This window comes from Bombyx mandarina, chromosome 19 (assembly GCF_030267445.1).
Source record: "Bombyx mandarina strain Sakado chromosome 19, ASM3026744v2".
Classification (NCBI taxonomy): Eukaryota; Metazoa; Arthropoda; class Insecta; order Lepidoptera; family Bombycidae; genus Bombyx; species Bombyx mandarina.
The window spans coordinates 6662890-6678908 of NC_143225.1; the positions used below are offsets into that span (position 1 = coordinate 6662890).

General features: G+C 37.3%; 1 protein-coding gene across 3 annotated transcripts in view; it reads left to right on the plus strand.

Annotated features, from left to right (window-relative positions):
* The window catches only part of LOC114241286 (carbohydrate sulfotransferase 11), a 76149-nt gene that overhangs the window by 55050 nt on the left and 5080 nt on the right, over nt 1-16019 (plus strand). For all 3 annotated transcript variants that reach the window (XM_089735151.1, XM_089735152.1, XM_089735153.1), the window contains 4 exons: nt 10723-10910; nt 11105-11402; nt 12037-12213; nt 15826-15983. In XM_089735151.1, the coding sequence (XP_089591277.1) occupies nt 10723-10910; nt 11105-11402; nt 12037-12213; nt 15826-15983 (821 nt within the window). The remainder of the gene's footprint in view (nt 1-10722; nt 10911-11104; nt 11403-12036; nt 12214-15825; nt 15984-16019) is intronic.

Consider the following 16019-nt stretch of genomic DNA (forward strand, 5'->3'; position numbering starts at 1 on the left):
AAAAAAAGAGTTAATGCAATAAGTTAGTAGTAAGCTTCATAATAATTTATTGTTTTAGAATTACTAAGTGAAAAAAATGGAATTGAAAGCGCAATATTTTTGGTTACTAACGAGGATTGCTTTATACACGCAGGCACCATTATTATTCCTGTTTTTGTTGCAAATCAGTCACGTATTCCAATCTAAAAAGAACAGGGTTCGTATGAGACATTGACATATGAGACATCGACTTTACATCTCAAGTTATCAGTCAGGAATATCCCTCCGTTCTTGTTTCATCCACCAGTACTGAGATTTGTATCTAGTCTCCCGTTGATTATCAAATACAGCGCGTAAACAATAAAAACAAAAGTTCTTTGTTTTATTTACCCTACCCTACGGATTGAATCGCGTGAGCTCACGTTGTTTGCGCCCTGCGGATATGTTGAGCGTTATTGTAGTTTGAAGTTTGCTGTCCTGACCTGACTGCAGACGTAATTAACGTTCGTAGCAGAATAAAAACACACTATAACATTGCCACAAGGCTGTCCGCTATCTGCTTCCAACGTATTCTCGCGTACTTCGGCCACATCGCTCGTAGAGGCCCCAAAAACTTGGAGAAGCTGATGGTAGTTGGTCAGGTTGACGGGAGAAGATCACGCGGACGCTCACCTATCCGCTGGTCTGATCTGGTTAAGACGCTCACCGGCCTGCCAATAACCGAGGCTATAAAGACCGCCGAGGACAGGAAGACGTGGGGAAGCATTGTGGATCGAGTGGTCCACATTTTAGATTAGACACGACCTTCAGTAATGAAGAGACCGACTCAGAAGAAGATAACATTGAGAACACGTTTCGTTTTAAGGTTTAAAGTAACAACGACAAGTTTGAAATAAGAATGACTTTAAATACGTAGTAACAACGTCCAATGACAACATCGTTTATTAAAATCATATATAAAATATATATATTAATACGTGAAGCATAAATTTTGGATCCCTTTTTACGAAAATTGCGCGGACGGAGGAGTATGAAATTTTCTACACTTATAGAGAACATAGAGAAGAAGTGCACAATGTTAATATTTTTTTAAAATAATGCATAAAAGATACATTAAATCAATAAAGAAAACATTACACACACTACATACCATGTATTTGACGCACACACGCATGCATACTATTTATTGTCAAACTTTTGTTCTTGACGTCTGTGGTCAAATTGAGAATAGATTAAATATTGTTTGTCTTTATTAATATTTTTTTATAGAATCGTCTTGGCGAAATTTGTGATTATAGAAGTATAAAATACAATCATAATAGTGTACAAACTTACAATTCCAATTAATTATTTTAATTAATTATTTAACGGCCGTCTGGTGTAGTGGTAATTGACATGGTCACTACACAAGGGGGTCGCGGGTTCGAATCCCGCCAAGGGAAGATATTTGTATGATAAATATAAATGTCTATTCCAGGGTTATGGATGTATATTAAATATATGTATGTGTATAATAAAAATCTTACATTTATATCCGTTATCTGGTACCTGTAACACAAGTTCTTTACGAACTTATCACGGGACCAGTTAACGTGACGTGATTGTTAGTAAAATATTTATTTATTTATATATTTATTATTATAGTCGAATTTCGACTACTGCGGGACCTCTAGTAATTGTAAATAGACATGCTTTAACAAAAACTGACTTCAAATAGAAAAAAAAAGATATTCCAAAACAAGTTAATATACACTAAAAAAAAAATCATCGAAGTCGGTTGGCCTGATATTGAGTTATTTAGCTATTCATCTATTTGTCGCGCACGTATGTACTTAATGCAAATTTAAGTCTTATTTGGCTTTCTCATGGATACCATTATCAGAACTGGACTAAATTGAAAAGGGACCACACGGGAAGCGTCAGCTTTCTAATAAACAAAGAATCATCAAAATCATCCAGTCAAAAGTTATGAGGTAACAAACACAAAAAAAAACATAAAGTCGAAATGAAAACCTCCTCCTTTTTTGAAGTCGGTTAAAAAATGATAATGTAATATATCTCAGATTTTGCTCTATACAATGCATTACCTGTACATAATTTACTGAGGATTGCCAATCAATACATTACCCAACCTATGTTCAATCTTCGCTCATTATGCCACTCCTAACAACCTCGTAAAATTCCAAGTTGTGGATGAAAATAGGTCGCGTGTGTTCGTGTTAGGTTTTTATTCAAACCGCATTTCGGTTAAGTAGACAGGAAAGAAATCGAATTTCGTATTCAATGCGGAGACGAACTTGTATTCAATTTTGGAAGTATCAACGATAGAATGTAACATTTTGTATTTTTAGATTCCGAATTCAACGGAACGGTCGGATTAAACTTATTAAGGAAAATGTTATTTATTTTTGTCGTACACTTTATTTTTATTGTCGCACGTATTTTAGTATGGATTATATGAAGGTACCCACAGACACAGCCCACTGAGTTTCTCGCCGGATCTTCTCAGTGGGTCGCGTTTATGATCCGGTGGTAGATTTTGCGAAGCACTGCTAGCGAAACTCCGGTTTGAGCCCCGTGAGCTCACCTACATGTTAGGGCGAAGCTGAAATAGCCTCTCAAGTCTATCAGCATAGGTAGGAAAAAAAAGCGTTTTGAATTTTTTATAACTGTAGTACTTACTATTCACCCATAAAATACGTTAGTAAACATATTCGTGTTTAAACACAATTAAGGAATACAAAAGGGATTGAACAACAGAAGCTTAGCATAGCCCCTCCGTGTTCGTGAGTGCATTCGAAATGTTACTAAGCACGTTTTGACGGAAAACTTATTTGATTTGAACCCATCGTCTCGGGGCACACGATTCGATCCAATAAAGCACAATGAGCCGCAATCCCATTTCAGATTCTTTCAACGAATGAAAGAATTGTTTTCATTCTTTTCATATGAACTTACAAAGTAAATACTCTAAGTGTTTTTCGTCATCGATTTTAGTGGATATTTCTGTCATTAAGTACGAATGGAACTATTATTATATTGGGGCAGACAATATGTTCACAATTGACATTAATCAATGTACTTCTAATTTTTTTTTTAAATACGACGTATTTGGCCATCGCGACAATAATAATGAAAATACTTTTCTTAACTTCAATATGAAAACTAGACTTTCTTGTAGAGTTTTAAACAAAGTCGTGCATTAAAAGTTACATTACTCTATGAAGCATTTGCCATTTTAGAATAGCTGTGTATTTGAATACACTATTCATTTCGCGGCAAACAAGATCTAGTGGACAACGGTCTGAATACTGAAAATTGCTCGGATTGTATTGAACTGAATTGAGTAAAGCCGCTAAATTGGATCGTTATACCGTAAAACACTTCCGCCTGTTTTAATTAAGCGAACATAACTTCGATTAGATTAATCACATTAATCAATTATCTTTTGTAGGCATGTGTTTCGGTCAATATCATGCCCATATTCTGTTCTGTGACTGTTTGTCTAGATGAGAGTTGAAATATAAGCAAATAACTCAATTGACGCTCGGTTGCCAAGCGTCCGATCCCCGCGGAAACAGTAACGGGATACTTTAAGCCGAGCAAGTTGTTCAACTACGGCTACTGCGACCCACATATAGGGAAAACATCCAAAGACATAATAATAATAATATTTTAATCAAGCCTCTTAAAATACAAACACGTACAAGAATTTATAACACTAGTATAATAGTATAGATGGCTTTTTTATGAGGTACACAATAATAATATTCCCTGATTATATACCTACTAGGAAAACCTGTGTTATAAAAGTCAGTGGTTCAGTGCTAGGTCACCAGGTAAAGTAAGTTAACCAGGAAGAGCGATCTGTAAGAATGTAGTACGTACGTGTGTTTGTATGTGTGTGTTGTGTGTGTGTGAGTGTGTGGGTGTGTGCGTGTGTGGGTGTGTGTGTGTGCGTGTGTGTATGTGTAAGTATGACGATGGGGACATGGATCAGTGATACTCGCAAAGGCCCGTAAACCGTCAAGTATTACTTGATCCAAAACCCGATCCACAATGGCAACGATGAATCACTTATTTGGTCATCCGCGCTACCGATCATTATATTGAGGTGTAACGCAGTTGAGTCATTAACGATATACCGGAGCTGAAAATCCAGATAGGTATGTGGCCGCGCGTGATGGGAAAATTATGGTATGTACACGATCCAATGAGTTTGATTGTTCTTCAAATACGAGCCGATTAACTGGTGGAGTTATGTAGGGGGGACACTTATCGTAACGATCTTGCTTAAGTGTTAATAATTTAGCAGAGCCGTTGACTGTCGTTTAGAAAATTAAGCTTGTTATAGACAATTGCAGTGAACCACAAATAGCATTTTACGTACTTTATAATAAATGTACACAAATCTACATTCAAACCAATTTTTTTTTATTTTTTTTTATTTTATTGCCTAGATGTGTGGACGAGCTCACTGCCCACCTGGTATTAGGTGGTTACGGGAACCCATATACATCTACAACGTAAATGCGCCACACACCTTGAGATATAAGTTCTAAGGTCTCAGTGTAGTTACAACGGCTGCCCCACCCTTCAAGCCGAAACCCATTACTGCTTCACGGTAGAAATAGGCGGGGCGGTGGTACCTACCCGTGCGGACTCACAAGAGGTCCTACCACCAGTAACGTAATGTTTAATGTAATTACAATACTTACCTACAAACAACAAAACTAAAAGTGTTTTGCTTGGAAAAATAATAAACAAATACACTTTCGCTGCTGCATAAATTAAATATAAAAACCGAAAAAAAGCGAACGTATTCATATAGGTATGTGTTTACTTTCACTTCGGCAGTGCATCGACTTGCGTGGGCGAAGGAAACGAGATAATTAACATTACAGACCACGATTAATGAATACGTATACAAATATAAAACAATTCGCTGATATTTTAGTAAAAAAATTGTAATTAACCTTTAATATTAAAAACTTTAACTTTTTCGAACTCAGCTAGCAGTTAATTATATATTTGTTTTTCTATAAAACATGGTATTCTGGCTATTGAGATCTGCACCATTGTAATCTAAGATACACTCAGTAATAATTAAAATGCAACTATGGGTAGGTAATTGTTATATCCTCACCAATTATGCTGATAGTTCGTGATTAATCTGCTAAGAAGCGAATTAGCCTTTTTTTTCTTAAGTGGATGGACGAGCTCACGGCCCACCTGGTGTTGAGTGATTACCGGAGGCTATAGACATCTACGACGTAAATGCCGCCATCCACTTCGAGACATGAGTTTTAAGACCTCAGTATTTACAGTACAACGGCTGCCCCACCCTTCAACCCGAAAGGCATTACTGCTTCACGTCAGAAACAAGTAGAGTGGTGGCACCTACCCATGCGTCTCGCAAGACGTCCTACCACCAAGTAACTACGAAAGTCCGTGTAAAAGAAGAACCGTGAAAGAAAGTACTGTGAACATTTTGTTAAGTACGTATTTCATTAGAAAAATTAATACTTTCCAGCAGATGCGAACATCGGTGCATCGCTAGATACGAATGTACCGGACGTTTTATCCCTTGATGACGACATTAGTAGAATTAGTATAATAACACTCTTCGTTAACTTTGATAATGGACTTGGATAATGTTAAATTTGATAATTAAACTTTTGGATTTTTGCTAATTAAAAAATATAAAATTATGTAAAAGGCAAAACACAAATGTCCGCACAACTTTCTTGGTTGTTTTTGCCCCTCGTAAGGTAGGATAAGTGTTGTTCGGTTTCAAGATCACGACTTTACTGACCTTCAGTGACCGTGAGCTTGTTTGCTCACTCGTTTTTTGTCAGGATCGACTAAAACAGCCTATCCTAGCCGGCGACAAACCATAACTCGCCGGAGGCAGATTGGGACCAAAGTGACGCGTTGAGCAAAGGTCTGCCCGCCATCCTGAGCACAGGGGACGCAACAGACGGTCGTCATCATCGTTTGTTAGAACCAGCGTAGGTTAGACCTAATCATGTTTACTCTATCTTCCTTACATGTTATCTTCATGGGTCTTCCTCACCGGTCCCCAAATCGACATTCAGAAGAGACCACGAGGGGGCAGGTTTTGTGCGGGATCCCTATCCTAGGCCCGCGGTGACTGATTTATTCGGAAACCAAAAAGCGCTCTTGTAGAAGTCGAGTATCACGTTAATTGTCACTACTAAGTATAGCTGACATGATGCTCGTAACCCAGGAAAGTACCGATATGTGCGCCGATGACGCGGCTCCGCCCCTCCCATAAGAGGCATGTCACGAGCGTGAATAATTAACTGACTAGTTTAGTTACAAGAATAGCTTTAATAATAAAAAATTAACAAAATTTTAATATATATTTAGGTACTATGTATTTTAAATGTTACTAAAAAACAAAGACAGATGGCAGTGCTTAACCGTGTCAGAAACGATGATAAAAAGGATCACATTGTTAAAATTGTATTTAGAGTAAGCGGCAAACCTAAGAAAAAATTGATGGATTGCGTTAAAGTCGATATGTGTAAGAGGGGAGTGAGTGAAGAAATGGTATGTGATAGAGGAGTTTGGAAGGAGAAAACATGTTGCGTCAACCCCAGGTGACTGGAAGAAGGGCAGGAGAATGATAATGAATGATGATCCGTAAAATTATATTTTACTTATATCTTCACACGCAATTCAAAATAAGGTCCCGAGGTAAGCGGCGGCATTTACATCGTAGGTGTCTATGGGGTCAGGTAACCACTTAACACCAGGCGGGCCGTGATCTCGTCCACCCATGTAAACAATAAATAAATAAAAGTGCATAGAGTTTAAAATTGAAAAAAATTACGCTTGAGAAAGAAGCTGTATTAAAAATTATAGTTATTGTTTTATTCGGTGATCCTAATAAGGATATACGTGAGCGAATTTTAAAGTTAATCGGATGTCTTGAATGTTGGTGAAGATTACGTTGAAAGATTCCATTACACCAGAGGAGCGTCTGCTACCTCCTTTCTCGTTCGGCTGCAGTTTCACGAGATAAGAACACGAAAACTACAATTATTGACGATTTGTTTATGTAAATTAATATTTTTTACACAATTTTCTTTTTCAAAAAATACATTTTTCTTTCATCCCTTTTAATTGAGACTAGTGGTCTCCCGGTAGTCGGAATTCGACTATAATCAATTGAAATTATAAGTTTGTACACTATTATAATTCTATTGTCAAAGACTTCGATAATCACAGGTTTCGCCAAGACTACACTTTAGACAAATATTAATAAAGACAAACAATATTTAATCTATTCTCAATTTGAACACAGACTAACTAGGCGGCACTGAAAATTTCGGGAATTAACGAAGTGACACAACATTACTATTTAAAAATGTATTTACTGCTTTTTGAAGTATTCTCCGCGAAATTTGACACATTTTTCCATACGATGGAACCAATCATTGAAGCAACCATTCCATTCGGAAGTTGGGGTCTCCAAAATGGCCGTTTTGTAGGCGTCCACAGCTTCTTCAGGTGATGAAAATCTCTGTCCACGCAATTTATTCTTTATTTTAGGGAAAGTATAGAAATCATTAGGGCTTAGGTCGGGGCTGTACGGCGGATGGTCTAATAATTCTAGGTTTTCTTGCTCTAAAAACTCTTTTGTTCTGTGCGCGGTGTGAGAACTCGCATTGTCGTGATGGAGGATGATGCGGCGGTTGCAGTTCTCTTTACGGAGTTTAGAAACGACCTGTGGCAAACAAATGCTAGCATACCATTCTGCGTTAACCGTTCTTTGTCCCTCAAGAGGAATAGTCGTAACATGGCCGGTTTTGGAGACAAACGTGGCCACCATTTTTTTTGCAACACTCCGTGAACGAACAATTTTTATTGGCTTTAACTCATTTTCGAACACCCAAACTCGTGACTGGTTTTACAGCATTTGAGGATCCTGCGTGGAATCTTTCGAGAGTTCCTGACGCACCAAGTAACGCGAGCCGCTTTTTGCTCTTCACAGAGCGAATGCGGTATCCATCGGGAAAACAACTTTTTTACACCTAATTGTTCATGCAAGATTATTTGTATTTGACTCATGCCAATGTCTAAAGTTGCCTGAATTTCGCGGTATGTCACATGTCGATCTTCCTCAATCAGCTTACGCACAGCATCAACGTTTTCTTGGGTGACTGCAGTTTTTGGACGACCTTGACGGGGATCATCACTGAGCTTGACACGTCCACGTTGAAACTCAGCAAACCAGCGATAAATTGTGGTTTTGGATGGGGCTTCATCACCAAATGCAAAAATCATCCGGTCAACACACTGTTTTTGTGTTAAACCACTTCGAAAGTCATAATAAATCATCGCTCTTGAATTTTCTCGAGTCAATTCCATTTTCTCAACGACTAAACAAGTTTGACAAAACCTCGTGACAAGACCGAGAATCTTTTTTTAAATAAATAATTTCGATTCGTAATTCGTATTCGATTTTTAAAACCAAGGAGTTTTCAATTAAAAAGATTTTAATATGACAGAAACAGTGGAAATATTCCATTCCCGATACTTTTAGTGTAGCCCTCGTATATGCAGTAAGAAAAGTTTGACAATAAACAAATAGTATGCATGCGTGTGTATGAAATTAATGATAGTGTGTGTAATGTTTTTTTTATTTGATTTAATATATTTTATGCATAATTTTAATCAAATATTAACATTCTGCACTCCTTCTCTATATTCTTTATAAGTGTGGGAAATTTCAAATTCCTCTGTCTGCGTAATTTTCGTAAAAACATTACAATACAACGTTTTTGCTTCACGTATTAATATACAGGTACTTTTATTTTTTGTCAAATAAAATAAATCGACAGTTGAATAAATGTAAATAAATATACAAATAAAAAATTATTACCACGTATTTAAAAAAGCATCAATGGACAACGGGATCCATGAGACCGTTTTTTTTTTTTCGTTATGTACGTTCCTAATTGTCACTTCAAGATTTGTTCTTTTTTAAACGAGAAGATTTTCGTACATATTCATAGCAGATTTAACTCTTCGGAAATTAAAAGAGAGCTCGTGTAATTTGAGGCTCAGAATTTAAAAAAAAAATCGCCTGTAATTTAAAACTACCTCAGGCGAAACACTTTTCAATTATAATACATAGTGTACAATGCAAAAGAGTTGCGTCATTTTTGAGGTTCTAATCAATGACTAGACTATTTTTAAATTTGATTAAAGATCAAAAGATACCATGTGTAGGGCTACCAAAGATTTAGCCTCAATTTGCGAGACGCTGTATCTACTTAAAAATTTAAGGCGACGTATTTACGAATGCGTAAACAGATTGAATGAATACAATATTGGTTTTGTTCTTTTTTTATTTATTTTTTCTCGCGTATGATTTTGTACGTAGTACCTACTTAACTAATATTGTTACTAGTACATGTGACGACATTTATCATCTAGGGCCTATCGCGAACATAATGGAGAGTGCATCTCGCCGGGAAAATCCAAGTGAAAGTGACTTAATCAGAACCGACCTACGTTACGTATCTATGCATGGATTGCTTACGCATACAAATTTGCAGAAAATTCACTAAAGAGCCGAGAAATCGCAGCAATTCGTATTAGCTTTAAATATATTTTTAAAGTACAAAAATACAAAAAGTAATCATATCACGGATGGCTACATAGATTAACACCAATGAACTCTGTATTTAAATAATTATTTTTCAAATACAATGTGCTCAGATAATAATTGCGTACTAGGTACATTAAACAAAAACAGGCCGCCAAAACAACAATGATTTAGGTTGTGATAGCTAACGAAACTCTATACTTACAGTACCCATATCAAACATTTCATGACAGCAATGATATCATGTTAATTAATTAACAGTTTTAATATAATCGCATTATTCACGCAACACTAAATAATTAAACTAATTAAAACGAAATAGTATGTAAAATATTATGGTTTTTTCCGTATGTATACAAAAATATTTGTTTAATCTTTGCAATTACAAGCTGCCCACCTATAAGCTCATCCATATAAAATATATGTTTAGAAAAGATAATAATATTATTTTATAATACAGTAGGTACACGCTTTGTTATGAAAATCATACATTGGATTTTTTTTCTTCTCATATTAGCTAAATGGAATTAGGTACTTTATATCTTCAAAATTCTTTACGGAGGTAAATCTTTTGAATCACACAAAATCTATCAATTTAACAATACTGTAAATATCATTTCGCAAAGCACCAGCACAGGTACAAACTACATCAATGCAATTAAGATTGTTAAAAATTCAAGAAAAGAGAATCCGTGCTATAAATAACTTCATAAAGTGTACCATAGCAATTAGTGTTAATATCACTATAAGTCTATCTTAGGTTAATGTCACTAAATACATTGTATGTATCATTTCATAACTTTAATGGAATTTTTTGGGTTACTGATCATTCTTACACTTTTTGGCTACTATTTTTGGCTATAAAACTACCTATGTATAATCTACCAAATCTATCCCAGTAAAATCCAAATTCAATCAAGTCAGTTTTCGATATATTCCAAATACTAATTACATAATGATTTCCAAACTGTAGCAACGTATTTAATGATCGTCTATCCTAAAATCCTAAAAACTATAATAACATCACTAAAGGACCAGTCCATAAAGAGCTCTTGAAAATTATAGCTGCCTATATTAAATTCCACATTGTTTTGTTACAGTTAATATTTGACAACGGCACTCATGACGATGGTCTCCTAACCAGAGAAAAGTTCATGGAGGTTCACGAAAGAATGGAAGCGAGACGTGAGTTCCTTAGAAGCGGGTGCTCAAGATTCGGTCTCGATAGCCGTGGACAAAAAGCTAATGCTTGGGAGTATCTGATAAACAGACAATACCACGTTATATGGTAAGACGTGCAAATATGTTGCACCAAAAAATATCATTAAGTTGTTCATCAAAATTTCAAAGTAAAACAAAATGAAATGATTTGGTTAATACAACAGTAACAAGCCAATAACTAAATTTAAAAACAGTATTTTCAATTCATTACTTTATTCACTATATTATTACAATAATATCAAATAAAAACAATCCTTTCAGGTGTAATATATTTAAAGCAGCTTCAACTTCGTGGATGTACAACTTCAATTTGATGGCAAATTATTCCGCTGCCTTCCTTGACAAAACCAAAGAAGTCCCCCTGGTATTAGCGAGAAGGAAATACGCAAGGCCTACAATAGAAATGATAAAGAAAGCACAACCTGATTCGATAACATTCCTAATAGTTAGACACCCATTAGAAAGGTTAGCTTCGGCGTACAATGACAAAATTGTACACGCTTGGCCTAAATCGTTTCACGATAAAATGGGGCGCATGATTATCAAGAAGTATAGAAAAGTAAGTGTTCATCTTCTTCGTATCAGCCCACAGACGTCCACTGTTGGACATAGGCCTCCCCCAAGCCTCGCCACAAAGACCGGTCCTGCGCTGGCTGCAACCAGCGGATCCCCGCGAACCGCGATAGATCGTCGGTCCATCTTGTGGAAGAACTACCCACGCTACGTCTTCCGGTACGCGGTCGACACTCAAGAACTTTCTGGCCCCAACGGCCATCCGTTCTACGAGCAATGTGTCCTGCCCACTGCCACTTCAATGTGTTCTTCTTAATGCTTCTTAATAAGTGATATAATCTTAATTTATTTTTTATTACCTTTTTTTTTAACGCTCAGGAATCCATTTTTTTCCTACCTAAGCTGATGGTCTAGAGAGACCACATCAGCGTCGCCGGGTTAGACTTCTTATTAAGTGTTCTTCTTAATAGTATTAGTTATAAGTAATTTTGTTTTGGGTATCATTTGCTGTAAGATGTTTTGCTGTAATGAATTTAGAAACCTCCAAATAACATACGCATTTTGTACAAGAAGCTTGTTATGGGTAGCATGAAAAACAGAATCTTAAATTGAAAATGTAATTTATGAAATTTTGTAATTCGTAATTTATTTATTTTTCTTTTACAATTTAATTATTACAGTCACAGAACAAGCCCGTACCAACGGAACGATATCCGGTGTTCGAAGAGTTCGTATCGTATGTACTAGACGAGACAAGAGCTAGGCGATCCCTTGACATGCACTGGACGCCGTACACAGATTTCTGCACACCCTGCAGATTCGCCTTCGATGTAATATTGAAGTTCGAGACCTTAGACGTGAGTTGTTCAGTTGAAAACCGAATGTAAAATATATCGAGGGGTGATGGGCTTAAGCAATATTTCTGCAACTTTGCAGGAGAGTCATTTAAAGTTTAAAATTTGGAAAATTATATAATAACAAAAAATACTTTAGCGCTATTTGAATGGAATAAACTTTATAGAATTTCAATTAAAAACATCGAACTATTGATGCTAATACCAAATAAAACGCACCTTTAATTAAAAAACAATTTTTAGGGGATTTTATGACCTGATATCTAAGATATTTAATTTATATTCTTATTTTTATGACAACTGATAATATGAAGAGAAATTAAATGAATTTGATTAATATGAAACATGGCATGAAATTAAATGAAATGAAATAAAATGAAATGAGATGATATGGGATGAAATATAATCTCAGTAAAATGGTGGTAATTTACTGACCAATTTACTGAGATTTTTTCAGTGGACTTTTTGGAAGATCCTGAGAAGTTACGTTCAGCGGCTTTGTTTGATTTTCCCATAATTGTGCACTTTCACATATACTAAACAATTAATAAACCACCGTCATTACATATTTTAAACCTGAAGAAACACTAAATAGACCAAATAAAATAAATCACACAACATCACTCCTCGCCAAAAAGTTTTAATTAATTCCAAAGATAAATGTCGCGAAATGTTGCCGTAAGCCAAATAGCTTTTCATACCCCTCGATATATTATTATTTTACCGCCCGATTAGCCTCCTCATGTCTCTAGGCAAGCTGTATGAGCGTCTGCTCTACAAGCGCCTCAGAGATTTCGTCTCATCCAAGGGCATTCTCATCGATGAACAATTCGGATTCCGTACAAATCACTCATGCGTTCAACAGGTGCACCGCCTCACGGAGCACATTCTTGTGGGGCTTAATCGACCAAAACCGTTATACACGGGAGCTCTCTTCTTCGACGTCGCAAAAGCGTTCGACAAAGTCTGGCACAATGGTTTGATTTTCAAACTATTCAACATGGGCGTGCCGGATAGTCTCGTGCTCATCATACGGGACTTCTTGTCGAACCGCTCTTTTCGATATCGAGTCGAGGGAACCCGCTCCTCCCCACGACCTCTCACAGCTGGAGTCCCGCAAGGCTCTGTCCTCTCACCCCTCCTATTTAGCTTATTCGTCAACGATATTCCCCGGTCGCCGCCGACCCATTTAGCTTTATTCGCCGACGACACGACTGTTTACTATTCTAGTAGAAATAAGTCCCTAATCGCGAAGAAGCTTCAGAGCGCAGCCCTAGCCCTAGGACAGTGGTTCCGAAAATGGCGCATAGACATCAACCCAGCGAAAAGTACTGCGGTGCTATTTCAGAGGGGAAGCTCCACACGGATTTCCTCCCGGATTAGGAGGAGGAATCTCACACCCCCGATTACTCTCTTTAGACAACCCATACCCTGGGCCAGGAAGGTCAAGTACCTGGGCGTTACCCTGGATGCATCGATGACATTCCGCCCGCATATAAAATCAGTCCGTGACCGTGCCGCGTTTATTCTCGGTAGACTCTATCCCATGATCTGTAAGCGGAGTAAAATGTCCCTTCGGAACAAGGTGACACTTTACAAAACTTGCATAAGGCCCGTCATGACTTACGCGAGTGTGGTGTTCGCTCACGCGGCCCGCACACACATAGACACCCTCCAATCCCTACAATCCCGCTTTTGCAGGTTAGCTGTCGGCGCTCCGTGGTTCGTGAGGAACGTTGACCTACACGACGACCTGGGCCTCGAATCAATTCGGAAATACATTAAGTCAGCGTCGGAACGATACTTCGATAAGGCTATGCGTCATGATAATCGCCTTATCGTTGCCACCGCTGACTACTCCCCGAATCCTGATCATGCAGGAGCCAGTCACCGTCGACGCCCTAGACACGTCCTTACGGATCCATCAGATCCAATAACCTTTGCATTAGACGCCTTCAGTTCTAACACTAGGAGCAGGCTTAGGGACCTCGGTAACCGTACTCGTCGAACTCGACAAAGAGGTCGACGTGCAACCTAACCCATGCATCAGCCCGCTGAGTTTCTCGCCGGATCTTCTCAGCGGGTCGCGATTCCGATCCGGTAGTAGATTCATTTGCGAAACAATTGCTCTTGAGTTGTTAGGTCTCCTTCGGAGGCGCTCGGGCAGTTGTTAGCAAATCCCACCCCTCTTGGCTGAGCCTTTGCTCGCCCACCTGTCCTGGTGAAACTGGAAAGGCCTTCGGGCCACCAGTAAACTTTCAATCATAAAAAAAAAAAAAAAAAAAAATATTATTATTTCAACATAACCTATAAGAATATATTTTTAAATGCGTTCCATTATTTACAGCTTTATTTAAGAACCAATACTAAAATCAACCCTGACTTTAGTGATAAATATTTTTTTGGTTCAATTTGAGATAATCGCTGTGTCCCGTTTAGTGAAATCAATAAATTTCGATGACACAGTTGACACACTGACAACAATTTATATTGTTGGCAATAACTATTACTTATTGCCAACAACAACATATCGACTAATCAAAAAGCGGAATTATCGGAGCCGTTCAACCACAGCGATTTGACCGCGATTCGTGGACAAGAGCGATATTGTTAAACACTGAACCGAAACAGTTAGGGACGTTTGTTTTTATTGTAAAACCATTCCGGTGGAGCGTTACGGTCGTCCCGAAGACAAATTGGTGTTCCTATTCAGAAAATATATACAGGGTGTGTTAAAGCCGTTAAAGGTGTTGTTGCCATTCCGAAAATAAATGACTGACTCGATGGTGTAGTAGTTAGCGCTCCCGTCTATTGCGCCGAGGGTCGTGGGTTCGATTTCCGTGTTAGACATACATTCGTGTGATGAACAGGTTTGTTTGCTCGTTGTCTGGGTGTTTATTATCTATAATAATATATATGTATACATTTAAGTATGTATGTCAGTCTCTGATATTTATAATACAGGGTATCCTAATTTGGGGTGACCGTACGTGATTTTTCCTTTTATTTATTATTATTATTATTATTATACAGGGTGTTACAGGTTAGAGATATTCTCCACACCCCACAAAAAATCCCAGTTAAAGTACTGGTGATTACTATCATTTTAATAATAATTTAATATTTTTCTTTGCAAAAATATTTATTGAGTTTTTATTGCAAACTGCCTTCCTGTGGCTCATTAAAAATATACTTACCAAAAAAGTATTTAATCATAAAAAATATAACAATATTTTTGTTTGTTCTAGAGTTGTATTTTATTCCTTTTTCGAATTTGGACATACTCATTTACACCCTGTATGTTGTAAGCTAACCAAAAACGGATGTGCTCGGTCGGTGACACTTGTATAGTTCAAGAATAGACTACATTTTTGTGTTTTTTATTACAGTAGAGCTCAGAGCTTACTTATCATTACATGAATACTGCCCAAGGAATTCACAACATTCAGCCACTAACTTCAAGAGATGAGGTCGAAGTCCTTATAATGTAAAATGTCTGTCCTACTCTTCAAACTAGTAGTAGATGAATAGTGGTACCCGTGCAAGCTCCACCATCATGGCGAGTACGATTTTACAGTATTGTGTTATACATTAATTTTTATTTAACTCTTTCAGGAAGATCAAAGGTACTTGATCCAGCTGGCCCGTCTCCAAGACGTAGTGAAGCCAGAGTGGCGTAACAGCGGGAAAGGGACGAATACTTTACATAACATCAACCACCTCTATTCCAGACTCAAAAGGTCTCAACTTGATGGACTTTATAAGTTATATAAGTAAGTCTGTATTATAAAATTCTACTATAAACTATT